Source organism: Arabidopsis thaliana, chromosome 3, assembly GCF_000001735.4.
Source record: "Arabidopsis thaliana chromosome 3, partial sequence".
NCBI lineage: Eukaryota > Viridiplantae > Streptophyta > Magnoliopsida > Brassicales > Brassicaceae > Arabidopsis > Arabidopsis thaliana.
In genome coordinates this window covers 1,652,226-1,679,437 of record NC_003074.8, presented here as the reverse complement: position 1 = coordinate 1,679,437, position 27,212 = coordinate 1,652,226, and the positions used below count along the sequence as shown (strand labels likewise).

The following is a 27,212-nucleotide window of genomic DNA, read 5'->3' as shown; positions in this document are numbered from 1 at the left end:
AGGGAATAAGTCACGAGCTTATAATAGCAAATATTGGCATGTCATTGTTGAAGATGTCAGATTGTTACTTTATTTTAGTTTTAATTATTTTATTATTTTTGAGTGGTGATCCTTTTTCCATATGACGTATATGCACATTTTTAATTTAAAAGCTTACAAGGACCACAATCATAATAATAAACGATGCAATTGACAAGCCAAGCACTACTCTTACCTAGTGGAAAAATATCAAAAATCAAAAATGAAATAAAAATGGATTTAAGTGGGATCATTGTAGCTTTTTAAAACAAAGCACGTCAAGCCAACGCTATAGTTAAAAACCAGACCAATTATTTTTAGTTGTTTTACATTTATATCTCCAACTCCAAATAAAGTAGAAAATTAAAAAAAAAAACAGAGCAGCATAAAAGTTGAAGGTGATTGGTTGATAAAGCTATAGTTGTCATCTACATTTGTAATTCATATATTAGTACGTCTCTCTCTTCTCTTTCTCTCTCTCCCTACTAAATACTAATGTGTGTGAATGAATCTCTGTTTCTTGTTTTGGAACCGAGATGGCTTCCTAACAATTGGGCTTTTCTCTGCCTCTTCCTAGGAATCTGAAGCTCTTCTCTACTCTCTACTCTATCACTCCATCTGTGTAAGTTTTACTCAACCTCTTTCTCTTTTTTTCTTTGCTTTATTCTTTTAGATTCACATAGGTTTTCGTGTGTTTGATTTTGACCAACATTTGGGATTTTATTTTACTTCTTTTTGGAGTTTGTTTGCTATTGGGGATCTCTAGTCTGTGAAAAAGATTTCAGTTCTTGCGTCTTATCTTCTCGTTTCACACAATCTTTTTTTCTTACTTTAGACAACAAGTCTGTCTCTTGATGATGATTCACATATGGGTTTTGTCATTCGTGTGGTTTTGCGTAATACCCAATCCCAAAGTTCTTTCCTTTCTTTCTTACAAGTTTTCTAAATTGGGTTTGAAATTTGACAAAGATTTCACATCCAACTCTTATTATTACTTTGTTGACTTTTTTTTTTTTGTTATCTTCCACAGGAACATATCTTTCTTATTCTTCTAGGCACTATCTATTTTTCACTTTTTGTAATTGGAATTTGGAGATGGCTATGCAAACTGTGAGAGAAGGTCTCTTCTCTGCTCCACAGACTTCTTGGTGGACTGCTTTTGGATCTCAGCCGTTGGCTCCGGAGAGTCTCGCCGGCGATTCTGACTCATTCGCCGGAGTTAAGGTCGGATCTGTCGGAGAGACAGGACAACGTGTGGATAAACAGAGCAACTCTGCAACGCACTTAGCTTTCTCACTTGGTAAACTCTTAACTTCTTTTGCCCTCAAATAGATGGTTCTAGTGAAAATTTCTGAATTTGTCAAAAGTGGCTTTTTTTGGAAAGTGCTAGTACATGTTTTACTAGTTATTTATAGGTATGACTGAGAGTGAACAGAACTGAGCTAAATTGTCCGAAAAGAGAATCTAAGATTCTACAAGATATAAAGATGTTTAAAAAGATATCTTTATGGTTCAAATTCTGGATTGTAAAAATGTTATTTGTTCTGTAGGTAATTGTGAATCTAAGAATGCGTTTGTGATCTGATTTGGAATAATTTTCACTATGTATGTATTAGGTGATGTAAAGAGTCCAAGACTTGTGCCAAAGCCTCATGGAGCTACTTTCTCAATGCAATCACCTTGCTTGGAACTTGGATTTTCTCAGCCACCGGTAAAAACTTTTCCGCATTGAAAAACATATAATGAATAAGCCTATCATGAGTTTCCTTTAATTTGTTTCTGAGTATTTAGTGTTTGTTGGCTGTTTACTTTGGTCATTTAGATCTATACAAAGTATCCCTATGGAGAACAACAATACTATGGAGTTGTTTCAGCCTATGGATCTCAGAGCAGGGTAATGCTTCCTCTAAACATGGAAACGGAAGATAGTACCATCTATGTGAACTCAAAGCAATACCATGGAATCATAAGGAGACGCCAATCCCGCGCAAAGGCTGCTGCTGTTCTTGATCAGAAGAAATTGAGTAGTAGATGCCGCAAGGTAACATATAGAAACTAGTTTGATACTTTTGTGCAAATGAGATTTTATTACTGAATTAGTGTGTTTGCTTTTGTTATGTATGTTGCAGCCATATATGCATCATTCGCGCCATCTCCATGCATTGCGGCGTCCTAGAGGATCCGGTGGGAGATTCTTGAACACTAAAAGTCAGAACTTGGAAAATAGCGGAACCAATGCAAAGAAAGGTGATGGAAGTATGCAGATTCAGTCTCAGCCTAAGCCTCAGCAAAGTAACTCTCAGAATTCTGAAGTTGTTCATCCGGAAAACGGGACCATGAACTTATCGAACGGATTAAATGTGTCGGGATCAGAAGTTACTAGCATGAACTACTTCCTAAGTTCTCCCGTTCATTCTCTTGGTGGCATGGTAATGCCTAGCAAGTGGATAGCAGCAGCAGCAGCAATGGATAATGGCTGCTGCAATTTCAAAACCTGATCCTTTACCGTTTCACAGTCAAACGGAGAGAGATAAAGAACTCTTGCCTTGGTATAAAGGATTTTCCTTTTTGCCAATCCGCTTTGGCTGTGAACAGGCAAATCATCTTTGGCTCATTCTCTATTAAGGTAACTTCGCCGTGAGGTGAAAAAAGCTTTGATATATTTATCTTCAGTGTAAAAGTAGTTAAAACTGGTGAAGAACAATGATGTGTTTGGTCACTAAACCCACTTGTTCCAACTAGTAGTGTGTGTTTTAAGAAAACTCTGTTATCTGATTTTGTAGCTCTCTCTGGCTTTGTGTGTTTCTCAAACAACTGTAACAACTTTTAAGTTATGTGGTTTATGTAACATATTTAAGACCTGTGTTTTTGTATATTTGGTCGAATTTATGTTATTATTTGCTTATTATCCAGGACTTATACAGCAAAGACAGAGTAAAAAAAATTCTGTTCCAAATCTAATGGTTGATCAATCTAGCTATCGATCCGAGATCGAAAAAAAATCGAGCAACGTTCAACCACTCAACTAAGACATTCCATTTGTCAACATGTGAAACGATATATTATATATATCCTAAACAACCATGGTTAGCTTTTAACCGCAGTTAATGTTACATGTATTAAACGTCTAAATTATAAATAGATGGCGGTTTTTTCCCAAGTAAATCTGTAGTGAAAAATAAATGCGGAAATGGCTACAAAAAACGTAAAATATTTAGAGTAAAAAAAAATAAAAACGTAAAATATTTAGCACTCTATAATATAATAAGATTATACTTGAAACTGCATTTACTTTTGTTTAAGAATAAATATTAAATAAATTTAACATTGGATTAGGTATATAATCTATTGTAGTGGCCAAAATCTATAATATCTTTAAGTTTTAGATAGCTATATGTGATATCCATGATATGATTAATAATATATTAGCAAATATGAAAGAAAATATTCATATTCTATTACTATGTTTTTACTGTAAAATGATCATGATTTTTTTTTGATATTTATAGCTTGGATAAATAATATAATATTATAAAATAATTCGCTTAGAGTATTAGTAATACTGTTTTATATATTTTTCGTAGGGTGAAAACAATTTTTCTGTAATATATATTTGTGAAGTTTTGTATTATTGTAGATGAAGAAGATATTGACACTCTATATACAGGATTATATGTTTTTGAATTTGTTTTTATATTATAGATGTAGTATTATGGTTATGATTGCGTTTTTAATTTTTGTGTTATATGTTTGTATAATACTAATGACAAAATCTGTATATAGTCTAGTAAAATTTGGGCAATTATTTAAATGGGTAAAAAGTCACTATGATAACGACACATCAGCATGACAATTTTGTTAATAACACTTGAGGATAAAGTTTATTTTATAGAATGATTATCAATTTATATAGGGGATATCAATCGATTCTGATAATTCATCTTGGTTGGACTTTGGTCAATTTTGGTTTTGTGTTGGTAGTATTGTCTGAAAATATTATGAAATTCCAGCTGGGTTGAATTATCAAATGAAAACAAAAATCTAAAACCGAGTGCTAGACTTATTGTTTTGTAAATAGTTGATTGGTGAATTTCGTATAAATACCAGTACTAAACTCATTGGTCCTTGTTCGACTAGTTCTTGTTGAACTGGTTGTTGACCTTGACTAGCAGCCCGATTCTTAGCCCGTTTTGATTCATTGGCCAGATTTGGTAGCTTGGGTTTTTGGTGTCTTCCACCTATCGGTCTTCGTGGTTCATCGTCATCATTCATTGTAAAATTCCTGAAATATAGAACATAAAAACTAATAAATCAAATTAAAACAATCCATATGACCTTAATTAATTAGTAATCAATATTGTGATTCCCGTAACTAATGTTTAGTAATCAAGTTAAGAGAATCTAGACCTGTACCATGACTTGATATACTCCTGTAACTAGAATATATGGTGAGAGAGACAGAAAATACATAAATAAGCATGTTAGATATATATATTGATTGTACTATCATTATGGCTAAAACTGATGAGTACCAAATTTGTACAGCTGCTAGAAACAAACTCGAAGTTCAAACTCATCATGAGAACTAAGGAATCAACACCCATATCTCCAATCTATGGAACACCGACCTAGACTGATGATGATCGTTAATTTTATATAGAGCAATTTTACGGTGTGATATTTGAACATTAGAAATATTGTGTAATTTTTTCACTTTTATTTTGCTATTCTTTGCTACTCGTATTTTAAAGTGAATAACGATTTGTTCAGCTAAAAATAAATAATTTTTGAATTTTTCTTGTATTTATATATATTTTATATTAAATTAAACTGAAAGGATCAAAATAAATAAATTTAGAGAGCAATTTTTATTTAATTTTATTTAATTTTGAGAGCAAATTAAGTTTCTCTCTCGGCGAGGAGTACGTTGACCCTAACGAGGAGCTAAAACATCCGACGTGGTTTAAAGTCCCTGAATGGGATGTGGACAGCTTCGAAGGTCTCGAGTACAATTCCTCTGAATATAAAAATGAATTCTCTAATGACGAAGATGAAAATCAATGGCGCCGCTTTAAGCGCCAGCTCATCGAGAATAAGGTAACCGTATTGAATTTGAACTTAATTTGTTAGCTGGATAAAGAGTAAATCTTGACTAGTGCGTGTGCCTGAATTTAGGGGTTTTATGTGGAGCGAGAGCTTTGGCCATGGTACAACTACTCGGATTACAAAGTAGTCCCTAATTTGGATTTGCCTGCCAGTTTCGGGCAAACCTACCGAGTACTTTGCAGAGATGGCTTGTCTCTGTCTCAAAAAGTACAACGAAGAGAAAAGAATCGAAAATGTCGGTATATTATTTTTGGCTAATTATCACTCAACTCTTTACAAGTGTATTTATCTAATAAATCTGGTTCGTTTTCTGATTGTTTCAAGGGTTTCGATGTGGAGTTTGTGGAAGTGGTGCGAGGTATATTTTCAGCAGGATCAAGGTCAAAGTCGTTCATCACATTCATGGCTAGGGAGAAACCTGATGGACCTCCTGTTGAGTATCAAGCTAAGGTTTGGTGTACGGTTGTTCGAAACCAGAACTATCCCATCCTCTGTAGACGGGCTCTCACAACAAAGCCTCCAAGCCAAAACTAGTAAAGGTATGGTTTTTGACCCAGACTTTCTTTTGCTGTTGATACTTTATATAGCCTGAATTGTTGTGCGTATTTGGATATATTAAGTTTTAGATTTAGAAAGATAGGCAGATTAATAACCATCTCAGCGAATTGTCTTGGCTCATCATTTCTGTCACTACAATTATCTAACTTGGAGGATAGCTGAAGTGCATTGTCTTATTACTATTTGTTTCCATGCTAGTGAGTATAGGGATTAAGGGTGAGAAGTATCTTCTGACTGTTTAGATCTATTTGAAACTGTAAACTGTCTGTGCATGACTTCAGAATAAGATATCTCTGTAGGTAGACAAGGAGATATTTTCCTCTTCTAAAGTGATTCTAGAAGGCCATTTTTATTAGAGTCTTAAGTTGCTGACTTGTTTTTATCACTGTTCTCTTTCGTCTGGGACTGGAAATTAGACTAGCAGCTGATCGAGAAGATGGAATTCGCTGGCTGATGCAGAGGCTGGAGTTCGCACCAGGTCATCTAATATGAAGTTGTTTGTATTCGACTTAGTCGTACTAAATCACTTCTATTGTGTTGTGCCAATATTTATGTTTTAGGTACTTATCTCTATGTTAGCTAAATAACTGGTCTAAGAGACTTCAAATTAAATGTTTGTGTTTTATAACTTTGGAAGCATGGCATGTGTCTCCTTTGATGCAGTATCCTCGCTTTTGGGATTTCTTTCTTTTATTATGTTTTCATATTATGTATGACACATGAGTAAAAATCAAACATATCCATCCATATACTAATATCAATTACAAGGATCTAACAAAATGTAAAATCATGGTAGATAGAAAACAATAACTTTAACATATTCAAGTGATCAATGTAGCAACCTTTCTTTCTTCGATCACGCTCTGTACGAAGTCAAGGGCGAATGGAACAATTTAATTGGCCACTCTGGCAATGATGTAGCAATTTCACTGCGTGGTGTTTGAACACTTGCAACATTGTGTTTACTCTCACTTTCATTTTGCTAATACATTTGCTCAGCTAAAAATAAATAATTTTTGAATTTTTCTTGCGTTATATATATTGTTATTTTTATGTTAAATTAAGATCAAAATAAATAAATTTAGAGAGCAATTTTTATTTAATTTAAAGATAAACACTTATGGTCGCACAAATATTTGTGATATTGGTTTAAATCGATAAGAACCGTTTTTGTTAATCAAAACCGGGCCAACCCTAAAAAGCTAAACGCCGGTTAGACTAAAAGAGCCAACCGCCGGATAAACCAAAAAAACAACGGCGTTTGTTTTTTCTTCTCCTTCTTCTTCACCCTGCGTCGTGCTCTCTCGAATTCCCAGGTCAGCTACTTGGATTCGTACTCTCAAAAAAATATTGCTTTCGCATTCCTCTTGTGGTTTCGTTTCTAAACGCGAGTTTCTCCCTTTTCTAAGGTCTGTGTTGATCCCACCCAAAGTAGAGAGAATTAAACCTAACTGTTCCCGTTTTATTGTAGAATTACTGTACATATAGATTTAAGTCGTGATCTAGTTGTCGAGAGGCTCTGTGCAGTTGCGTAGTTCGCTTACCCTCAGAAACGGGCTTTGCTGAGTGATGTCAATTAGTAGCTAGTTGTGAGCTCTATATGCGAAAGTTGTGTATTTGTCTCTGATTGCTCTATTTCTGATTTGATAAATCTCAGATTTTAGCAACCAGTCTGAATCAATTTTATGAAGACCTAAGAGACCTAGCAATTCAAGAAGACCACCAATCAATCCTGGAGGCATGGTACGATCTGAGCCTTGTGTTCTGTTCGCTCAGACCTTTGTTCATCCTCAATTGGACGAATATGTTGACGAGGTAACCTTAATTTTTAGTTAATGATACACTTCAAATACTGCCCTGTTCTTTTGGCTAGGGAGTGCCTATGTTGGATTAGGGTTCTGTTTTACTAGAGTCTCTTAAACCTGGTTAGGAAATGCTTGGGTGAATTACTGACTACTTTTACGGGATTGTCGGAACAACAAGTATTATATGTGGTGGTTTTGTCATTCAATGGCAGAAGTTACTTGTTTGGTTTCACGCTTCTGCGGATTTATTTTATGTTTCCTTTAATTCTTATAGGTGATATTTGCTGAGCCAGTAATCATCACAGCTTGCGAATTTTTGGAGCAGAATGCTTCCTCATCTTCTCAAGCTGTTTCTCTTGTCGGGTATGTTCTTTTTTTGACTGTGTGTTCTTATATTTCTTTCTATATTTTAACCATTGAGGATCTTGAAGTAGTAATATCCACCATTAGAAGTCTTGTTGAAATGCATGGTCCCATACTCTGTAGCTGTGATCTCTATTGACTCTTAATGTTAAGCCTTTTTTTTGGATGTAAAAGTTCACGATTGGCTATTTTCTTGTCACTGGAAGGTGAATGATAAGAAACCTAAATTTGTGTAGAAAATCTGAATAACCCAAACTTGAAACTGTAACAAAAAACTGAACTTTGCAGACATGATATTTCGATCCAGTGGTTTCGATGAAATGTCCAGAGTCCAGACTCTAAAGTTCAGCTTCTTTATCATTAATAAACTTTAGTCACTTTCAGAGAAATCTAGATTTTGAGTCAATTCGTCTTCTAGAAACAAAAATAGTGAAGCAATATTGTTAGCTGAACCACTTGTAGTTAGATTTTCAGCTAAAATGCCAGCTTTATATTCTTTGTGAGTGACTTAATGTCTGACAACATTTCTTGAGCGTGGGTGATGTCTATGGTTCGTTATCTCAACGTTGACAATATTTTCGTTAGGGCAACTTCACCTCCTTCATTTGCGTTGGAAGTGTTCGTTCGATGTGAAGGAGAATCAAAGTTTAAGCGACTTTGTAATCCTTTTCTTTACACTCCTTCAGCGCCCTACCCTTTGGAAGTGGAGGTAACTACTAAACTTGATTTATCTTCAGACTGATTTTTGTTTCTTTTCTTTTTGGTTCTTGGTATTGATTAGTTTGGTATTCTGCAACTGATGCTGGTAACAACATTTGGGAATGGTTCTTATGTACATTTCCTGTCCTTAGACCAGAGTAATTGGCTACCATAATTCAGATTCCTTTGGGAACAAGGAGCTGTTAGCTGGAAATATGGCTTACAGCTGTACATACTCCCCTAGAGATGTGTATATTAGTTTATATGTAAATTGCTGGGTCATATCTGTCTTCGGATAATAGGGGTTATGACATAATAGAAGGATTAAATAACCTGTTGTAGGTGGTAAGGGGTTTAATTTGGGTTGAGAATGAAAGGAGTTTAGAGAATTGAAAACCTTTTAATTAGGCAATCTTGTGTGTCAAAAGGCAAACGTTCAGCCTCCCTCTATGCCACCAGAAAAGTGCTCAATCATTTACATTTGCAGGTTTCAGTTCCTTGCTTTACTTGACTCTTCTCATCAAAATTGCAGGCTGTTGTAACAAACCATCTGGTGGTCAGAGGTAGCTATCGAAGTTTGAGCTTGATCGTCTATGGGAACATCGTCAAAGATTTGGGGCAGTACAATATCATTCTTGAAGGTCGTTCTGTAACTGATATTGTGAGTTCCACTGAGGGTAATCTTGAGGACTTGCCATTGGTATTGCACTCAGTTAACAGAACAATAGAGGAATGTCTATCCTCTCTAGACATAGTATCTCTCCCCCTGGCTGCTGTAGATTTGCCGGTGGAAGTAAAGCGATTGTTGCAGCTGCTGCTAAAAATCTTTGATAAGCTAGCTACTAATGATGTAGTAAATAAATTTGTGGATACGGTAGTGTCTGGGGTCTCCTCGTATGTCACAGACAATGTAGATTTCTTTTTAAAGAATAAGAATTGTTCGGCTGTGACCAGTTCCCTAGATTCTGGGTTATTCCATGATATAGTTGACAGGGTTAAGGAAGATATTCTTGATCTCAATGAAATTCAAGAATCAGATGTGGCACTTGGATTGTTCAGCTTTCTTGAATCAGAGACTTATTTGGCTACTTCCCAACAATTGGTTGTTATGTTGAGCCCATATATTCAGTTTGAAAGAGATTCCTTATGTACTGTCCTTCCAAAACTTTCAAAGGTATTACATTTTCTTTTTAGCTCTCACACGCTGGTGATAGAAATTTCTAATATTAATAGATTAATTGTTGTTAATTTTCTCATTTCAGGGGAAAGCCACTCTTTTAGGTTTAAGTTTGGCCTTCTTATTATGCTCTGGCCGAGAAGGCTGCCTCCAATTTGTCAATTCGGGTGGGATGGATCAACTTGTATATTTGTTTGGTCATGATGGTCAGAATTCTACCACCATTACTTTGCTGTTGCTTGGAGTTGTTGAGCAGGCTACACGCCATTCAGTTGGGTGTGAAGGATTTTTAGGTTGGTGGCCTCGTGAGGATGGAAGTATCCCATCTGGTAAGAGTGAGGGCTACTGTCTTCTGTTGAAATTACTTATGCAGAAACCATGCCATGAGATTGCCTCTCTTGCAATTTATATTCTTCGTCGTTTGAGAATTTACGAGGTTATATCAAGATATGAGGTACTCTCCATATCAAGAATCTTGTGTTGTTTGGCATTATGTTGATAGGCCCTTTATGTTAATATTGTTATTAATATTCTGTCTATCAGTTTGCAGTGTTGTCAGCACTGGAAGGTCTCTCTAATTCTCATGGGGCTGCAACTCATAATCTGAATATGCTATCTGATGCTAAGTCACAACTTCAAAAGCTCCAGGTTTGTTTCTGCTTTTAATTTCATGTGATTTGCTCGCTTATACAATCAGTAAACCAACAATTTAACATTCTAACTGGTGTTACTGCTGACTATCAATTCAGAACCTGATGAAGTCACTTGGATCAGTTGAAGATCCCTCACCATCAGCCTACGCAGAAAGAAGTTTGGTTTCTGATCATTCTGAAGGGTGGTTGTCATACAAAGCCACAAGTAAACTAACTTCTTCATGGACATGTCCCTTTTATAGCTCTGGAATTGATTCGCACATATTGGCACTTCTGAAGGTAAATCATTTGATTAAATTAGTCTTTTGACTTAGACATTTATGCACTATTTTAGTTGCTAAATATGCTGTGTGTCAGAATGGAAGTATCTTTTTCACTTCTTATTCTGTCACTGAAATCAATTTTTTTTAGCGGTAATTAATAAACCTTACCTAAAGCGTCTGACAATGCACAGGAGCGGGGTTTTCTTCCTTTGTCAGCAGCGCTTCTCTCAATGCCTGAATTGCATTCTAAAGTTGGAGATATTATGGATGTCTTTACTGATATCGCAATGTTTATTGGGAACATAATTCTTTCATTTATGTTTTCACGCACAGGTATTCTTATTTAACTTCCCCACTAGAACAGACTTGATGATTATGTGCATTAGAGTTGTAATAGAGCCTGTATCTTCTGTTTTCCAGGATTGAGCTTTTTGCTACATCATCCTGAACTGACTGCTACAATAATACAATCTCTGAAGGGATCCGTCGATCTGAACAAGGAGGAGTGTGTCCCCCTCCACTATGCTTCAATTTTAATATCCAAGGGTTTTACTTGCAGCTTACTGGAAATTGGAATAAATCTTGAGATGCATTTGAGGGTGGTGGGTTCACTTTACCATAAAGGGCTCATCCTTTACATGCGTAGATTTATACTTATATCCTACTGTTTCTTACATACTTCATTCAGGTGAGTGCAGTAGATCGTTTGCTCAAGTCGATACAGCAAACAGAAGAATTTCTATGGATTTTATGGGAGTTGCGTGATGTTTCTAGGTGAGAAATGTTTTGCTGTCATATCTCGGTTTGCCAAAATCTGCTTTTGTTTGTCTTTGTCTTCTTTCGAAATTAACTGGAAGGCATCCTGCAAGTGCAGGTCTGATTGTGGGCGTGAAGCTTTATTGACGTTAGGTGTTTTTCCAGAGGTATGAATCTGCACCCAGGGAAAAGAATATACTTCTGCTCTTTTTGTTCATCGTGGTCTTTCACAGTCTATGATAAACTTATCTGAAAAGAATTCATAATTCTCATTTTCCCCCCCTGCTTTACTTCTGAAGCTGATAAATGGTGAAACATCTCATGGTGAAGAAATGACAAACATTTGATTGTTTAAAAAATAATGTGTTTGGTGGTGCTTTTAGCTACCTTCACGAAATTTAAACCTTTGGTTATAATGGACACTTTCTGGGAGATTAGTGGACGAAAGTGTTGCATCCGTGGCCCCCTGAGCTGGTCATGTAAATTTTGACTATAACGAAATTGTTAATCTCTTTGTTTCTTGTGCAAACTATGTTAGTTCTAATTCATTATTGTTAATTCACTTGTTTGGAGTTGTGTAAATTGTATTGGAGCAGGCATACTCGTGGTTTTGACTAATATGCTTTATTGTTCTCTTTTAGGCTTTAGCAGTCTTGATTGAAGCTTTGCATTCAGCTAAGGATATGGAGCCGGCAGTTGAAAATAGTGGTATCGTTGCTGCTTTATCCCTAAATTTACTACCTTGGCATAGTCTCTTGGTTATCTTCTTTCAAAACCTCTTACTTGCTTAACATTCTCATTGTCAGGAATTTCACCGCTTAATCTAGCAATATGTCACTCAGCTGCTGAGATTTTTGAGGTCATAGTCTCTGACTCAACTGCATCATGCTTGCATGCTTGGATTGAACATGCCCCAGTCCTTCATAAGGCCTTGCATACTTTGTCACCGGGTGGTTCTAATCGAAAAGATGCTCCTTCACGATTACTTAAATGGATTGATGCGGGTGTGGTTTATCACAAACATGGCGTAGGTGGCCTTTTACGTTATGCTGCTGTCTTGGCTTCTGGAGGGGACGCCCAATTATCATCATCAAGCATCCTTGCACTCGATTTAACACCGGCTGAGAATGGTGCTGGAGAATCAACAAATGTCTCTGAGATGAACGTCCTAGATAATCTTGGAAAAGTTATCTTTGAGAAATCTTTTGAAGGTGTTAACCTTTCTGATTCATCAATTTCACAGTTGACAACAGCACTTCGAATTTTAGCGCTGATTTCAGATAATTCAGTATGTTATCTTTCCCCATAATTTTTCCAGAAATTACTTTTTTTTCCTTTAGATGCTATAGTCTTCTTATTTAAGTGTTCTGAAATGTTGTTCTTTGTACAGACTGTTGCTGCTGCTTTATATGACGAGGGTGCGGTTACAGTTGTGTATGCTATCTTGGTCAACTGCAGCTTTATGTTTGAGAGGTCGTCAAATATTTATGGTAAACTACTGTCTATTCTGTGATTTGATTCAACTCCTCTATTGCTGCTACCATTTGAATCTTAACTTTAGACGTGATGATAAGAGATACTTGGAAGAGTTTAAATAACCCAGTTGCTGGATAACCGTTTTTTATATTTACCCTTTTAATAACCTTTTTCTTATAGGTTCACGATGTTTTCAGCTACTTTTCCTCAATCGTTTGATGATTATAGGTGACACTCAACTAATTCTTTTGTTTTGGACTTAGCAGATTATCTGGTGGATGACGATCATGGATGCAGTTCTATTTCTGACTTTTTGTCTGAACGTAATCGTGAGCAAAGCTTGGTGGACCTGTTAATTCCTTCCCTTGTCCTCTTGATATCAGTCCTACAAAGACTACAGGTCTGGTGCTTTATACATTATTAGTTTCTTCATCATGTATCAGCAACAAATGAAATGATTATATAAATTTGATTAAAATCTTCTCTCAAAAGCCATAGCTTCTGAAATTCTACCTTTATTTACTTTGTTGAGACTCTATAATTGCGGGCTTATGCGTCTTCATTATCCCCTCTGGTCATTGACATTTTCTTTGCTGTCTAAAGGGAACTAAGGAGCAGTACAGAAACACCAAATTGATGAAGGCACTCCTAAGGCTACATCGGGAAGTCAGGTGAGTTACTTTTGTTTTGTTCTTAGTAGTATTAATGACATGTATGTTAAATGAAAAGTTAAGCTTTGAGCCATGATGGCTTGTTTTCTTTCCAGCCCGAAGCTAGCTGCTTGTGCAGCTGACTTGTCCTCCCATTATCCAGACTCTGCTCTTGGCTTTGGAGCAGTGTGCCACCTCATTGTGTCCGCCCTTGTCTGCTGGCCAGTTTATGGATGGATTCCTGGGCTATTCCACACTCTTCTTTCGGGTGTCCAGACGTCCTCTGTTCCTGCCTTGGGTCCAAAGGAGACCTGTAGCTTCCTCTGCATTCTAGTATGGAAATCTTACACTTCCGCTAATTATTTTTTACTTGGTGTTTGTGATGGCATGCACTCTTTATATCATTGTGAGAAATTTAACATATATTTCCAGCCGAATAGATATGTCTCATCTGAACATTTGTGATGGAATTTTGTTCATGTGTATTGTAGTCAGTTAATGTAAATGGTATCAACGGGAAGATCTCCATTTATTGTCTTAATACTTTATTCTTCATGTATTTCTCATTGCAAGAGCGATATTCTCCCCGAAGAAGGAGTCTGGTTTTGGAAGAGTGGCATGCCCTTATTAAGTGGTCTAAGAAAGTTGGCGGTTGGGACATTGATGGGTCCACAGAAGGAGAAACAGATCAACTGGTATCTGGAGCCTGGTCCACTTGAAAAGCTGATAAACCATTTGACACCTAATCTTGACAAGATTGCAAAGATTATCCAACATCATGCAGTATCTGTATGTTCTTCTATATCTTGTTAAATCCAGTGTTTCTCTGCCGCTTTTGCTTTTGTTATCATTTATTCAGCATGATTTGGACTTTGTCTTATTTTCAAACAGGCATTGGTGGTCATTCAGGATATGCTTCGGGTTTTCATTGTTCGTATTGCATGTCAAAGGGTTGAACATGCTTCTATCCTTCTGAGGCCCATATTTTCATCTATCAGAGATGGAATTTTGGATCAGTCATCAACAAGAGACACTGAAGCTTATATGGTATTTGTTACGCCTCTCTAAGTCGCTGTCTATGTTACTGCTGCTCCTAACCAGTCTCATTACTCTCTTTCAGGTCTACCGATATCTTAATTTTCTGGCTAGTTTATTAGAGCATCCGCATGCTAAGGTCACACTCTTTGCCTTTACGAACATAGTTTTCCTTCACTTTTTTTTTTTTTTTTTTTTTTTCACCTTAAAAGTATTCACTTCAGGGATTACTGTTAGAGGAGGGTATTGTTCAACTGCTTGTGGAAGTTCTGGAAAGATGTTATGATGCCACTTATCCAAGTGAAAACAGGGTTCTAGAGTATGGAATTGTGTCCGCGTCTAGTGTGATTCAGTGGTGTATTCCAGCTTTCAGATCGATCTCACTGCTATGCGATTCACAAGTGCCTCTCTTGTGCTTTCAGAAAAAAGAGCTGTAAGTGTTTTTTCTGCAGGAGTGCTCAACGTTACCTTATCTAGATCACATTTATATCTAATCGTTTTTTATTTATTTATATTAACTTGTACAGATTGGCCAGTCTGAGTGCAAAAGATTGTGCATTGATATTTCCCTTTGTGCTGAAGTTCTGCCAGGTATTTTGTCGACATTGTAGTAATCTATGTTTATCAATTGTTTTCCATATGTTATTATGTTTGTGTTCTTTTTATAAATTGCTGCACTACGGATTATAAATTGTGATTGTTTATGGCAATAGATTCTGAGATCTCGATGAGCTCTTCTAAGAGATAGATAGATATCTTTGTAATATTTCCTTACAAAAAATATGATTACGAAGAAATTTTTTATTTTCTTACAGGTGTTGCCTGTTGGCAATGAGCTATTATCTTGTCTTGGCGCTTTCAAAGACCTGAGCTCATGTGGTGAAGGTCAAGATGGTCTGGTTTCACTTTTGTTTCATCTGTTTTCTGGTACCGAAGAATCTGTATCTGAAAGGTGGTGTGACACTAATAGTCTCAGTCTCGATCAACTAGATATGAAGAAAAATCCCCCTTTTCTGTCTTGCTGGATCAAGTTATTGAACTCAATTAATTCAAAAGATGGTTTGTCTAGTCTTGCAATGAAGGCAGTAAACGTTCTGAGCGTGGGCTCCATCAGATTATGCCTTGATGGTAAAAGGTAACTCCCAGACTCTTCATAATCTACAGTTCTTGCGCTCCCAGTTTAACACGAGTTTGATAGGATTTTTACTCTGATAGGCGACGTTGTATGTCCACTTATATTCACTGTGTATGTGGATAGAAAAATAATGTTCGCGATGCCACTTAGTTTAAGTTGGTGTATGCATACAGTTTAGTTGATATTGTTTTGTTCAGGTGATATAAGCCTAAAAATTATCAAGCAGAAGATGTGCTTAGTTGCATCTGATGCTGTTCACGTTTAAATACTTCCAACTAGTATTTCAAACCATTCGTCTAACATATATATATATTTAACACATCTGTAGTCTAAATTTTCTTCATTTTTCCAGTTTGGACTCGAAGAAGGTTGCAGCACTAAAATCTCTTTTTGGCCTTCCAAGTGAGTTTAGTGGTACAGACACTTTTAGAGAGGAAAACATTGGTTTGATTGAACAGATGGTGACACTGTTGAGTTCAATGACTTCGGGGTCTGATAGTTCCGCAACAGCTGAGATGAAACCCTATTTGCATGAGGTACGGACTACCTCATACCTGCTTTTTCTTGCATCATCCTCTTCTTTTGTTGTTTTCCTCTTAACACTGACTTTCATATTCTTTTTGTGGATTTGAAGGCATCTCAGTCGTTGCTGTCGTTGCTAAAAGACGGGAATATTGATGATATTATCTCCTGCAAAGGTGTTTTTGTTTCTCCTGGGAATCTTGATATGGATGATTTGGTTTCTAGAAACATTGAAGATGATCTCTATCAAAGAGGACTTGAAGACAAGTTCTGGTGGGAATGTCCAGAAACATTACCTGAGCGTCTGCCCCAGTCATCTCTCCCTGCGAAAAGGAAACTACCAACTTTGGAGAGCTCTAGCAGGCGTGCTAAAGGCGAAAACTCTTCTGTTGACATACCTACCCAAAATTCAATTCAACGGGGAATGGGTTCTGTATCCCTTCCTCCTGCTCCTACACGTAGAGATGCCTTTAGGCAGCGCAAGCCGAATACCAGCAGGCCTCCCTCTATGCATGTAGATGATTATGTTGCTAGGGAAAGAAGTGTTGATACAGCTGGTAATTCTAATGCAATAACCATTTCACGAGCAGGATCTAGCAGTGGTAGACCTCCATCTATTCATGTTGATGAGTTTATGGCCAGACAGAGAGAACGAGGCCAAAATCCCTCCACCATTGTGGTTGGAGAGGCTGTTGTGCAAGTGAAAAATCCTACTCCTGCTAGAGATACTGAAAAAGTTGCAGGTAAACCTAAACAATTCAAAGCCGATCCTGATGATGATCTACAAGGAATAGATATAGTTTTTGATGGTGAGGAATGTGAAGGACCTGATGACAAGTTGCCCTTTCTTCAGCCCGATGAGAACCTTATGCAGCCTGCTCCTGTCATGGTTGAACAAAACTCTCCTCACTCTATTGTTGAAGAAACTGAGAGTGATGCAAATGGAAGTAGTCAATTCTCTCACATGGGCACACCAGTGGCATCTAATGTTGACGAAAACGCTCAGAGTGAATTTTCATCAAGGATTTCAGTTTCACGCCCTGAGATGTCGTTGATTCGGGAACCAAGCATTTCTTCAGACAGAAAATTTGTTGAGCAAGCAGACGAAGCAAAGAAAATGGCCCCTCTAAAGAGTGCCGGCATATCTGAATCTGGGTTTATACCTGCTTATCACATGCCAGGATCTTCAGGACAAAATTCAATTGATCCTAGAGTGGGTCCTCAGGGTTTCTATTCAAAGAGTGGTCAGCAACATACGGGCCATATTCATGGTGGATTCAGTGGTCGGGGGGTTTATGAACAGAAAGTGATGCCAAACCAACCTCCTTTACCCTTAGTGCCACCTCCATCAGTCTCACCTGTGATACCACATTCTTCTGATTCTCTTTCTAATCAATCCTCCCCGTTTATTAGTCATGGAACACAATCTTCAGGAGGACCCACCCGGCTTATGCCACCGCTCCCTTCAGCAATTCCTCAGTACTCATCTAACCCATATGCATCTTTACCACCAAGGACATCTACAGTTCAATCTTTTGGATACAACCACGCAGGCGTAGGTACCACTGAACAACAACAGAGTGGCCCAACCATTGATCATCAGTCTGGCAATCTATCTGTTACCGGAATGACGTCTTACCCTCCCCCAAATTTAATGCCATCCCATAATTTTAGCAGGCCATCATCTCTCCCTGTGCCATTCTATGGAAATCCTTCGCATCAAGGAGGTGATAAGCCGCAAACTATGTTGTTGGTTCCTTCCATTCCTCAATCACTCAATACACAGTCCATCCCTCAGCTGCCATCGATGCAGCTTTCACAATTACAACGCCCTATGCAGCCTCCTCAGCACGTTAGACCACCCATACAGATATCTCAACCATCAGAGCAAGGAGTATCAATGCAAAACCCATTTCAGATTCCAATGCATCAGATGCAGCTGATGCAACAGACGCAAGTCCAGCCTTACTATCACCCTCCTCAACAACAAGAGATCTCCCAGGTGCAGCAACAGCAACAGCATCATGCTGTTCAAGGTCAGCAAGGAGCTGGGACTTCCCAGCAACAAGAATCTGGAATGTCATTACATGATTACTTCAAGTCCCCTGAAGCCATTCAGGTTTGTAATCCACATCCTTGGTAATGAATGATACGCTGATTTGTTTTGTTTAGTAGTATTACGTGCCACAGCTGACCATAATTCTTAAAACTCCTCTTCAGGCTCTATTAAGTGACCGTGACAAGCTGTGTCAGCTACTGGAACAACATCCAAAGTTAATGCAGATGCTTCAGGTTCGATTTGTTTACTTGTTTTTATGTGCTTTTTGAAAGCATCATCAACCTTTGTGTGTTAATTGTAGAGTTACTGAAATAGGTTTTGTTCTTGTTGGTTGTGACAGGAAAAACTTGGGCAGCTATGAGAAGAGAGAGACTTGTCAGCAAATACATCCCTTTGGCTTACTAGTTGCTTTTCAATTTCTGTAATGTCTAATAACATGTACATTGTTTCAGTTAATATGTAGACAAAAGCGGTAATCGGTATCGCTTTCTGTTGTTGTTTAGTCATATTCATGTACATTAGCTAGAAAAGAAACTCAACCTTCAAGTTCTCAAGTCCTGGTTTTTTTTTGTCAAAGCAACAAGCCACGAGCATAAGCTTACATTTATAACCCTGTAAGTAACAAAACACTAATTTAAGGAATTACAGTGATTAAAATCATTAAACTTTGAAGAGGCCTTAAAGCCCCAAAAGGAACATTTGAAATCGACCCCACTAAGTGACCCAACAAGTTGTTAGGCGAATGTGAATTGGAAAAAAACACAAAAAGAAGAATGATTGTTCTCAAGCCCAGCAAATTTCTGACACAGTTCATCAACTAGGCGTTGAAAAGATCTTGTACCAACGAGAATACTGTAGAGAAGAGAGAGAGAGCGAAGGAGATCGGGTGGAGTTTGGATGATATCAGAGTTGTCCGTAGATGCAATAGGATTAAAGATTCAACGTTTAGTCCACTTGGAAGGAGTACACCACTGAGAATCTTAAAGATTCAACATTTAGGGTACTCTTCTCTCAGATAAATTTAGCAAAATAAGAAAGATGATGTCTTTCTATTTCTAGGGCTGAGTTCGTTGTATACTAACCAATTCGTCGTAATTGAAAGTTGCTTGCTTTATGTACTCGTTGTTTAGTGAACTTGCATTTCTCTACTCAATCGTATTCATCTCTGCACTCACTTCTACTTCTGGTTTTGCTGAGTTTTTGTTTGGTTTTCTTGGTTTAGGCTACAAAATTTATGTAAATGGATCTCATTTCTTGCTCTCTATTCAGGTGCTGAAAGACAAAAAACCTCAGCTTTTGCTCTATGGAGCCTCGAGTAAGTATATACTAAACAAGCGACAATTACTGATTTATAGTTTTGTGTTAATGGAGGATTTTTAATTGCTGAAATATTTCTTTCTTTTCTCGGTTTTGTTTTTCGACAGGATAATCAAGCCGAGGCTTCATATACATTTGGTGATCGATCAAGCAGTGACATAGTTGTTAGACTAAGAAATGAAGAAGGTCGTGATGATTGGATCTATTGCCATTCCAAGATCCTTAGTGAGAAAAGCCAGTATTTTGCTGACCGTCTCTCTGATAAATGGCCCACTTGCAAGATTCTTGATTCACGTTACTGTGTTGAGGTCATCTGTCAAGAATCAGACTATGATCATCATATCAATCTCTTAAGACTTCTCTATGTTGTCTCTGATGATGTCCATGAGGATAACTTGTGTCATAATGTGAAAAGTGCGTTGGGGATTCTCTCTGTCGCTAAAGAACTTAGTTGCCCTCAGATTGTCACTGCTTGTGTCAACTACTTGGAAGCTGTTCCATGGGAAGAAGGCGAAGAGGAAGAGATTCTGCGGATTGTACCGAGGATTGGATCAGAAGCAGAGCCGATTCTTGCCCGTCTCCAACCAGTTGATCAGTCCGCTGTTCTTGAAATCTTTGTATCGGCTTTTAGGTTTGCTACTTCGTCCCCGCCTTTGCTCTTGGGTGACATAAAATCCTCTGCTCAAGAACAGATTGAGTATATGATAACTGAAGATGACGATGCACCGTTGTTGATTGCTGATGAAGAAGTCAAGCTTGAAGTAAAACAATGTGTAAAGAGCCTGTTTGTTAGATTCTTCCAGTGCCTAGAAGAAATCACTTTGAAACCCGTCGAGTCTGAGGTAATCAACAAAAAGGGGTCTTTTAGGATGGTCCTTTCAGATATGTGTTGGGTTTTTCAGATATTAACGAAGATGGAAGTTGTTAGAGATTTTGTTATAACATGGGCTGACATATCTGAGAAGTTAGTTAAGGTAGTTGAGCAGTTGGAAACAACAGTTGTAGAGGCTGTTGAGATAAGAGTCAAGGTCATCGAGGTGACTGCAAAAGTCATAGAAGCGATTGGTTATGGAACAGTGATATTACCAACAGCGAAACGGCTTCAGATGGTAAAACTATGGCTTCCTTTTGTAAGAAACACAAAGCCTCTTGTTGACTCACCGGTTAGAGAAGATGAGGAGAATGATACTGTGAGATATAAAATCGACGGAGAGATATGGCAAGCTTTAGAATCTTCCTTTGTATCGATAATTCTGGCATTGCCATCTGCAGACCAAGCTGAGATATTGACTGAATGGTTAAGCAAGAATGGGTTGTATCCGGATTTAACAGAAGCTTTCGAGGTTTGGTGTTACAGATCGAAAGTCGCGAAGAGAAGATTGGGTTTAGTCGGGGGTGAAGAGGAGAACGGCATGTCTTAACTCATTTGTTGAGCTCTGAAACCAGAGAGAAGAACCATTCTGTTTTTTGTTTTGTTTGTGTGTGTAGGTGTCTTTTAACCCTTTTTGTGTGGTCTCTGCCAAATCCTTCATATTATCTATTGGCAGTTTCCACAAATATGTAAATACTGTTGACAAAGATCTTGTCCTTCTTAAATCACTAAGAGATATATCCTACTAAAAGTAGATCTGTAGAATGTTGATCACTTCTGGTTTCTCTGCTATGAGATCAAAGAACTCAGGTCCAATAGATCTTCAATGAATAACGCTCTTGATGATAGGCTAAATATGTTTGTTGTCCATGCCATTGTAAGTGATATCCAACAAGAAACAAGAATTTGCTCAAAAATTGACTTCCATCTATCTCTCTTGATTGATAATATACTTGTATTGCAAAATTCTGTACCTGCGCTTATATTATTCATTTCTTTATTTAGTCATTACACACTGTCTAACGAGTTAGAATTTTAGACTGAAAATAAATGGTAGGGGCTGCGCGAACGCAAACCCCCGCTGCCACAAATAATGACGTAGGCTCTTCCTCTAGGGAAGACCTTAAGCATAGCACCCTCCCGGTATGTGCAATGGGAGTCACTAGCCTAGGCCACTCGTCTTCTTGATCGCGAGTTGACCCCGTCCAGGTAAGTGATTTGCTCAAAGTCATGACTCTCTTATTTATACCCTGTTCCCGGAGCTTCTCTTGTTTCTTATTAACGATGTGGGACTTTTTGCTAAACTCCACATTTTCGTCGTTCTAACTTTTTGAACATGCACAGCGTGTCGTTTTTATATTCGCTTTCTGAATAGCTTGTCGGAAAGGTTTAATGAAACGCTTTAGTTAGATTCTCTACTGGGCCGGTCTCCTTGGTGGCCCAAAGTCAATTATTTACTCAGATAATATCACGAATCCTACGACCCTCATGGACTGGGAAATCCGCCACGTCACAGAAGACGCTTGTTTTACCACCTGCGAGGTAGGTTTCACAAAAAGGTTTCGTTTCTTGTTACCAAGTTCCACACTTTCCGCCGTTCTCACTTTGTAAAAGTGCACAAGTCCTTTTAGTTTTGTTTTTCTGAACTGAGTGACGGGTAGGCTTACGCTAATTTATGGTGGGCCGGTGGCCCAAACTCAATTACTACTCGGATAAAGGCCACAGTTCGTATCCAACTTGATAAGCTTTTTCATATATAATTCAACTGTTCTTGTCTTTGTTGCACACAGTACTGCATAGTAGTAACAGTCGAACATAAAAAGTTAAACTTCTTTTTTAATGAAAATTAATCGCACTTGTATCATCATGTACAATGCTAAAAGTAATGATTGAGGATCTTAACAAAAGAAATTGAATTTTCTAACAAATCTAGACAATTGAAGCAAGTGGGTTTAGTGGAGCCCTAGACTCAACCAATGGGGTTGTCTTGTGTCTAGAATCATCTTAACTACATCTTCTACAAATGAATCAAAACAAGAATAGCAACACCCTTTCATCAGGCTACTACCACTACTGCTACTGCTGCTGCTGCCAGGTGTCATATGATGGTGAGTACACGTCACTGGTGGCGGAACAAGATGGACTTCACTGCTCTCGTGTTCAAGCCCACAAGCTGCCAGTATCGTGTGTATTGAGCACGTGGAAATCTCGTCGAAAGTGGTTTGACCTGAATAAAGCAGAGGAAGAGTACCCAAAACACTACAATCAGAGGGCAGACAAGAGTTGAATCTATAATGTAACTGGAAACTGGAAACAAGACTATAACGGGTTAAACCAAGAGCGTGAAGAGAGAATTGGATTATGTGTACCTAAGTCGTTTTGACTGGACAAGTTTTTGAGATGGGCTTTAACTCTTTCTTGCAGTCGTTCTCCTGCCATGGAAGACATTGTGTTTGGCATGTGGCTGTGTAGACGTTGTTGATTACTAACCAAGGGATCACCCTGAGCCAGTCCATGATGGAATCCTAAATCGATAGGTCGCTCACCAAGAAATGTATTATTAGACAAACGTCTGAATGCTTCTTCACTTCCAAATTCATCTAACTTTGGAGACAAAAGCTCAGGGTCATGGGCAGAAATCAATGAATTGTTGTTGGGTAGTCTTTCCTCAGAGATTGCATACAACGATATCCCTGTTTCTTGGCTCGCTACAGGCTGAGATGGGTCGATTGTTCTGCCATGACCTATTTGTGTAGTCACGAAACCATCACTCGATGTTCCACCAGTTCTAGCACCCATATTAATAAGTCTATCACCGTTGATAATATTTTGTATGTGTCTGTGAAGCGTCCTTCTTCTGGATAATGTGGTTGCCCCTAAGCCGGATGGAGAAGAACCTTGAGCATCACCATTAGGAATCCTTGGAGAAAATAGGTTCTCTCCATTGAAAAATGGTGTACGTGGGGAGACTATTAAAGACACATCTTGATATTGCCCTGAAACTACAAGAGGTGACGGTCTACTGTAAAAGCCACTACCCCTTTGTTGCTCGGATATAATATGCGTTTGGGAACTAGCTGATCCAAGTGCAACGGGTCTACAACCTTCACAGTACCAGTTTCCTTCAGGTACTTCCCTCCCAAGACCAACACAGTACGTATGGGCAGATGAATCACAAAGATCACAAAGCAACATAAGCCCATCATCATCACCTTGGTGACATTCCGTGCATATTATATTTTCATAGGGATCGAGATAACTCCTCAACTCTTCTTCAGTAGGTTGATAGACCTGCACACAGTAAAATCCCATATAAGAAATTTTATCACACAAGAAGTGACATGAAACACATCACAACCACAACATAGGTTAACAAAAGTCGATAAGGTCTCATCTATCATGCATCTAAAGCGTCTAAGTGAGAACACTGATGTTACTGGCAACTATTATGTACTGACATTTTAAACCGTGACAAGAAGGAATGTCTATTAGGACCTCAAATATGGAGTGTTGAAGGACATACTGGACGCATTTGGAAAGAAAACCAACACCAGCATTCATGAGGATACCAGTATAAGTGATAGATCAACTAAAGACACTATAGGCGTAAACCAAGAATAGTCAAAACAAACCTGATCACGTTCAGGTACAGGTATCACAACTTCTCTCAAATCTACTCCAGGTGTAGATCTTGCAGGCTTACTGATTGTTCTGAACCGCTGCTTGCAGAGTGGGCAGCGAGATTCTACTTTCGACCACTCCATTATGCAAGTGAAACAAAAGTAATGGCTACAGCAGTCCAATGTTCCCTTCAATCTCCGCATGTCTTCCTCAGACAGACAAATCCCACAAACGTTTTTTATCACATCTCTTTTCACTAGCTCTACCTTCTTTTCACCTTTCTTCACAGGAGACTTACGAAGCTGTGGCAAATCCTTATTGACCGTGGTTTGTCTTATAGATGATGCATGGTTCACACTACTTTTCAACAAACTACCGGCTTCTCTTATCTGCTCTCTTTCCTCCTCCGAGATTGTATACTCATAGTCGGATTCTCCAGACGATGCAACGTCTGAATCTGATGGAACGGTACACCGACGCCTTGGCCTTGGCCTTGATGACTTTGTCTTCGCCTTCTTTCTTGCAGGTAAGCAGTCATCTACAAAATCATCATCATCTTCATCAACTCCTTTCTTTGTGTTTCTCACACGTCTCTTTCTTCCCCTTGTTAAACGGGTTTTTGCAACAGAGCATTTCTTCCTTCTTTTACGCCCTTCTCCAGATCTTCGCTTTCGCTTGTTTCCCTTACAAACCTTCAGTGCATTTTTGTTACATGCAATGATTTCTTCCTCCTCTTCCTCATCTAATGAGACATCTTCATCTGCGGTAAAATCTTCATCGCCATCATCATCCTCATCCTCATCCTCATAATCTCCATCATCTTCCTTTTCTGTCTCGTGTGACACATTGTCCTGCTCTTCCAATGCCATCTTCCCGTCTTCACCATCATGCAAAGAATTTGAATCCACATTTTCCACATCCCTCTCTTCCTCTTCATCACCATCCTCCTCTGGATAGTCTCCATCTTCATCCTCTATCTCATAGAAAACTCTCCTTCGCTTTCCTAAACCTATCCTTTGGTGTTTCTCTCCATCCAAAGACCCACTTTTCCCAACAGCATTCCTTGAATTCCTTATCTCATCATCTTCATCATCCGCATCATCGAGATCCACATCCTCGTTGTCAGACACAACCACCTGGTTCGTCTTTCTTGACTTACATCCCGTGATTTTTCGATTACCACGAGGACCAGTCTTCACTTTTGGCCATTCAACATTCCTCAGCATCACATCTTCCTCTTCCACTTCATCTAATTCCTCATCCTCCACCGCATCAGACCCATTAAAACCATCAAAGGATGGCTCACCGTCAACAGATGAGGCATACTCCTCCTTGAGATCAGCCTCAGACTCTTCTTCATCCTCGTCGGAAATCACATAATCCTCATCTGACTCATCTGAACCCTTATCCTTAGATCTAACCTTTCTATTAGAATTTCTAGCCCAAGACGTGTTTCTCTTTCCCATATGCTCCTCAAAATAAGATATAGAAACAAACCACTAAGGCACTAATCTAAATCTAAACTCATCAACCAAAAACACAATGATTCCTTCAGCTCCGTCTTGTTCTAAAAACTTATATAGCCTAGACCAAATCACCCAGAAATCTCAAACCTCAATTCTCGAATTCAGAGCACGAGATCTGCAAATCAACCCAAAAACAAACAAGAAATCAAGAAACGTAATTGAAAATCAGAAAAGGTATCGATTTGATTCCGACCATAGAAATTCTACAGTTACCCAAAATTACTACTTAAATGCTAGTGTTTAAATTCCGATCCTATAATAGAAATCAAAATCTATCCAAATGCAGAAATCACCCCTGGAAACACATAAATTTAATGAAAAGAGAGAAAAATAAAAAGTCAAAACACGAAAAAATAATAATACAAAATTAAATTACAGCTCCTATAATACATACACAGAAGAACGAGAGAGAAGAACAATTAGAAAAAAAAAACGAACCTCCGATGAAGAAGACGAAACACTTATGATTTTTCCACTAATTTTGTGAATCGTGATCCTTTTCCCCGCCTTATTTTTCTCTCTATTTACAACTATTTTTTTTTTTTTTGGTAATGAGCCAAAATTGGGGAAAGGTATTTTGATTTGGTTTTAGTTAAGAGGCTACGCGTTGGGGAGGTGAGAACTTTTTGTGTAATGACTATATTACCCTCGACCGCTTCTGGTGGTAGTTGCAGCTGCTATTGGGCTTTTTTGACTTTTAATATTTGGTATGATTGCGTGAGCACGTGAGACAGCTATGCTCTGTGGTCAAGCGTACCGTAATGTTTTGCATCGGACGGTTATAATCTGATCCCTGGATATTTTTATTTAATGATGAATCAGTGGGAAATAAAACGATTATGAAGTTACTATTTTTAGCAGATGTTGATTTGAATGTTTCAGATGAAAATGTAACGGCCATAAATATTTATTAAAAAAACTAATAAAGAAGACCAAAAGAATTACATACTACAAAACCAGGTAAAATTTTCTGGGTTACCTTTTCACATTTTCAGTTATCTTAATGCATTTTCTAGTGAAAGTTTATTTTATGTTTTCAAACCAGCGATTTGGAGCATGGATTAAGAGATTCCTTACCTAGAATAATATTTGGACGATACTAAATTTTGTAGGTTTTGACTTGCATTTTTGCTTTATCCAAAATTTCCATTGCTGTTTTCTATTAGAAATCATCAAAGCCCATGTTATTATTCGACCATCTGTTGTTGATGAGGGTTGGCTCAATGGGTACACAAGAAGAGCTTTGGGCCTAAGGCCGACAATTTACTTTAACGAAATTTAATTAGGATTCATTTCATCGGCATATATAACTTCTGCCGAAGAAAAAACATGAGGAAAACGTTTCTTGATGAATTGACGGCAAAGTAAAAGATCAACTAGGCCCGATTTTATGCTATTTAAATGTAATAATCTTTACTTTGTTTTGCAAATAAGAAAGCTTAAAATCAGGGAACCGAAGAAAGAAGTAGCAATCATGATCGTTAGGTGCATTCCGAATTGGGCTTTCGTTAATTAAAAGTGAAAATACTTAAGTTAGGCCCAGTCATGAAAGACGTCGGCAAAGAACGCAAACATACAAGAAGACGAAGACATTTCATGGAC

At 38.0% G+C, this 27,212-nt stretch overlaps 5 protein-coding genes and 1 non-coding gene across 14 annotated transcripts; 4 read left to right on the top strand and 2 right to left on the bottom strand.

The window, feature by feature from the left end:
* The first annotated feature begins 376 nt into the window (after positions 1-376).
* NF-YA2 (nuclear factor Y, subunit A2) lies at positions 377-2,934 on the top strand. Of its 2 annotated transcripts, none has more exons than NM_111443.4 (5): positions 377-640; positions 1,049-1,318; positions 1,635-1,729; positions 1,841-2,059; positions 2,148-2,932. In NM_111443.4, exons 2-5 carry the CDS (start codon positions 1,114-1,116, stop codon positions 2,514-2,516), a joined length of 888 nt encoding a protein of 295 aa, NP_187220.1. In that variant the 5' UTR covers positions 377-640; positions 1,049-1,113; the 3' UTR covers positions 2,517-2,932. The 2 variants fall into 2 exon arrangements, with proteins under 2 accessions (NP_187220.1, NP_001327635.1); NM_001337602.1 differs by having other exon boundaries at positions 470-932; positions 2,148-2,934.
* A 1,595-nt stretch (positions 2,935-4,529) lies between these two features.
* Positions 4,530-6,423, top strand: AT3G05685 (Cystatin/monellin superfamily protein; the record flags this gene model as incomplete). 3 transcript variants are annotated; one of them, NM_001337601.1, is made up of 5 exons in its annotated part: positions 4,530-4,583; positions 4,939-5,115; positions 5,194-5,359; positions 5,449-5,663; positions 6,099-6,423. In NM_001337601.1, 4 exons carry the CDS (start codon positions 4,530-4,532, stop codon positions 5,532-5,534), a joined length of 483 nt encoding a protein of 160 aa, NP_001326304.1. In that variant the 3' UTR covers positions 5,535-5,663; positions 6,099-6,423. The 3 variants fall into 3 exon arrangements, with proteins under 3 accessions (NP_001326304.1, NP_001326303.1, NP_683532.1); NM_001337600.1 differs by having other exon boundaries at positions 5,194-5,663; NM_148690.2 differs by having other exon boundaries at positions 5,194-5,295; positions 5,449-6,119.
* Positions 6,424-6,829: 406 nt separating this feature from the next.
* Positions 6,830-18,915, top strand: EMB2016 (embryo defective 2016). Of its 2 annotated transcripts, none has more exons than NM_001337599.1 (28): positions 6,830-7,091; positions 7,340-7,497; positions 7,762-7,850; positions 8,436-8,559; positions 9,082-9,723; positions 9,812-10,180; positions 10,270-10,374; positions 10,476-10,658; positions 10,834-10,975; positions 11,063-11,244; positions 11,331-11,416; positions 11,517-11,565; positions 12,040-12,106; positions 12,205-12,686; positions 12,789-12,888; positions 13,141-13,274; positions 13,478-13,545; positions 13,641-13,857; positions 14,098-14,313; positions 14,416-14,571; positions 14,645-14,698; positions 14,784-14,992; positions 15,087-15,150; positions 15,375-15,694; positions 16,047-16,230; positions 16,329-18,335; positions 18,437-18,508; positions 18,616-18,915. In NM_001337599.1, the coding sequence occupies exons 2-28, from the start codon at positions 7,423-7,425 to the stop codon at positions 18,634-18,636; spliced, it is 6,417 nt and encodes a 2,138-aa protein (NP_001319481.1). In that variant the 5' UTR covers positions 6,830-7,091; positions 7,340-7,422; the 3' UTR covers positions 18,637-18,915. The 2 variants fall into 2 exon arrangements, with proteins under 2 accessions (NP_001319481.1, NP_187219.5); NM_111442.7 differs by having other exon boundaries at positions 6,830-6,998; positions 18,616-18,898.
* Positions 18,916-19,008: 93 nt separating this feature from the next.
* On the top strand, positions 19,009-21,680 carry AT3G05675 (BTB/POZ domain-containing protein). Of its 3 annotated transcripts, none has more exons than NM_111441.3 (3): positions 19,009-19,275; positions 19,545-19,590; positions 19,700-21,680. In NM_111441.3, the coding sequence occupies exons 2-3, from the start codon at positions 19,579-19,581 to the stop codon at positions 21,011-21,013; spliced, it is 1,326 nt and encodes a 441-aa protein (NP_566255.1). In that variant the 5' UTR covers positions 19,009-19,275; positions 19,545-19,578; the 3' UTR covers positions 21,014-21,680. The 3 variants fall into 3 exon arrangements, with proteins under 3 accessions (NP_566255.1, NP_001325506.1, NP_850518.1); NM_001337598.1 differs by having other exon boundaries at positions 19,058-19,275; positions 19,498-19,590; positions 19,700-21,273; NM_180187.2 differs by having other exon boundaries at positions 19,058-19,590; positions 19,700-21,273.
* U1.7 lies at positions 21,510-21,671 on the bottom strand. The gene has a single exon (NR_140853.1). It is a non-coding gene; the product is annotated as an other RNA (small nuclear RNA).
* Positions 21,681-22,215: 535 nt separating the features above from the next.
* On the bottom strand, positions 22,216-26,174 carry AT3G05670 (RING/U-box protein). 3 transcript variants are annotated; one of them, NM_111440.3, is made up of 4 exons: positions 26,049-26,174; positions 24,096-25,725; positions 22,833-23,754; positions 22,216-22,690 (listed from the first exon to the last, which is right to left on the bottom strand). In NM_111440.3, the coding sequence occupies exons 2-4, from the start codon at positions 25,548-25,550 to the stop codon at positions 22,416-22,418; spliced, it is 2,652 nt and encodes an 883-aa protein (NP_187218.1). In that variant the 5' UTR covers positions 25,551-25,725; positions 26,049-26,174; the 3' UTR covers positions 22,216-22,415. The 3 variants fall into 3 exon arrangements, with proteins under 3 accessions (NP_187218.1, NP_001325507.1, NP_001325508.1); NM_001337596.1 differs by lacking the exon at positions 26,049-26,174 and adding an exon at positions 26,005-26,033 and having other exon boundaries at positions 22,279-22,690; positions 24,096-25,905; NM_001337597.1 differs by lacking the exon at positions 26,049-26,174 and having other exon boundaries at positions 22,279-22,690; positions 24,096-25,933.
* Positions 26,175-27,212: the final 1,038 nt, after the last annotated feature.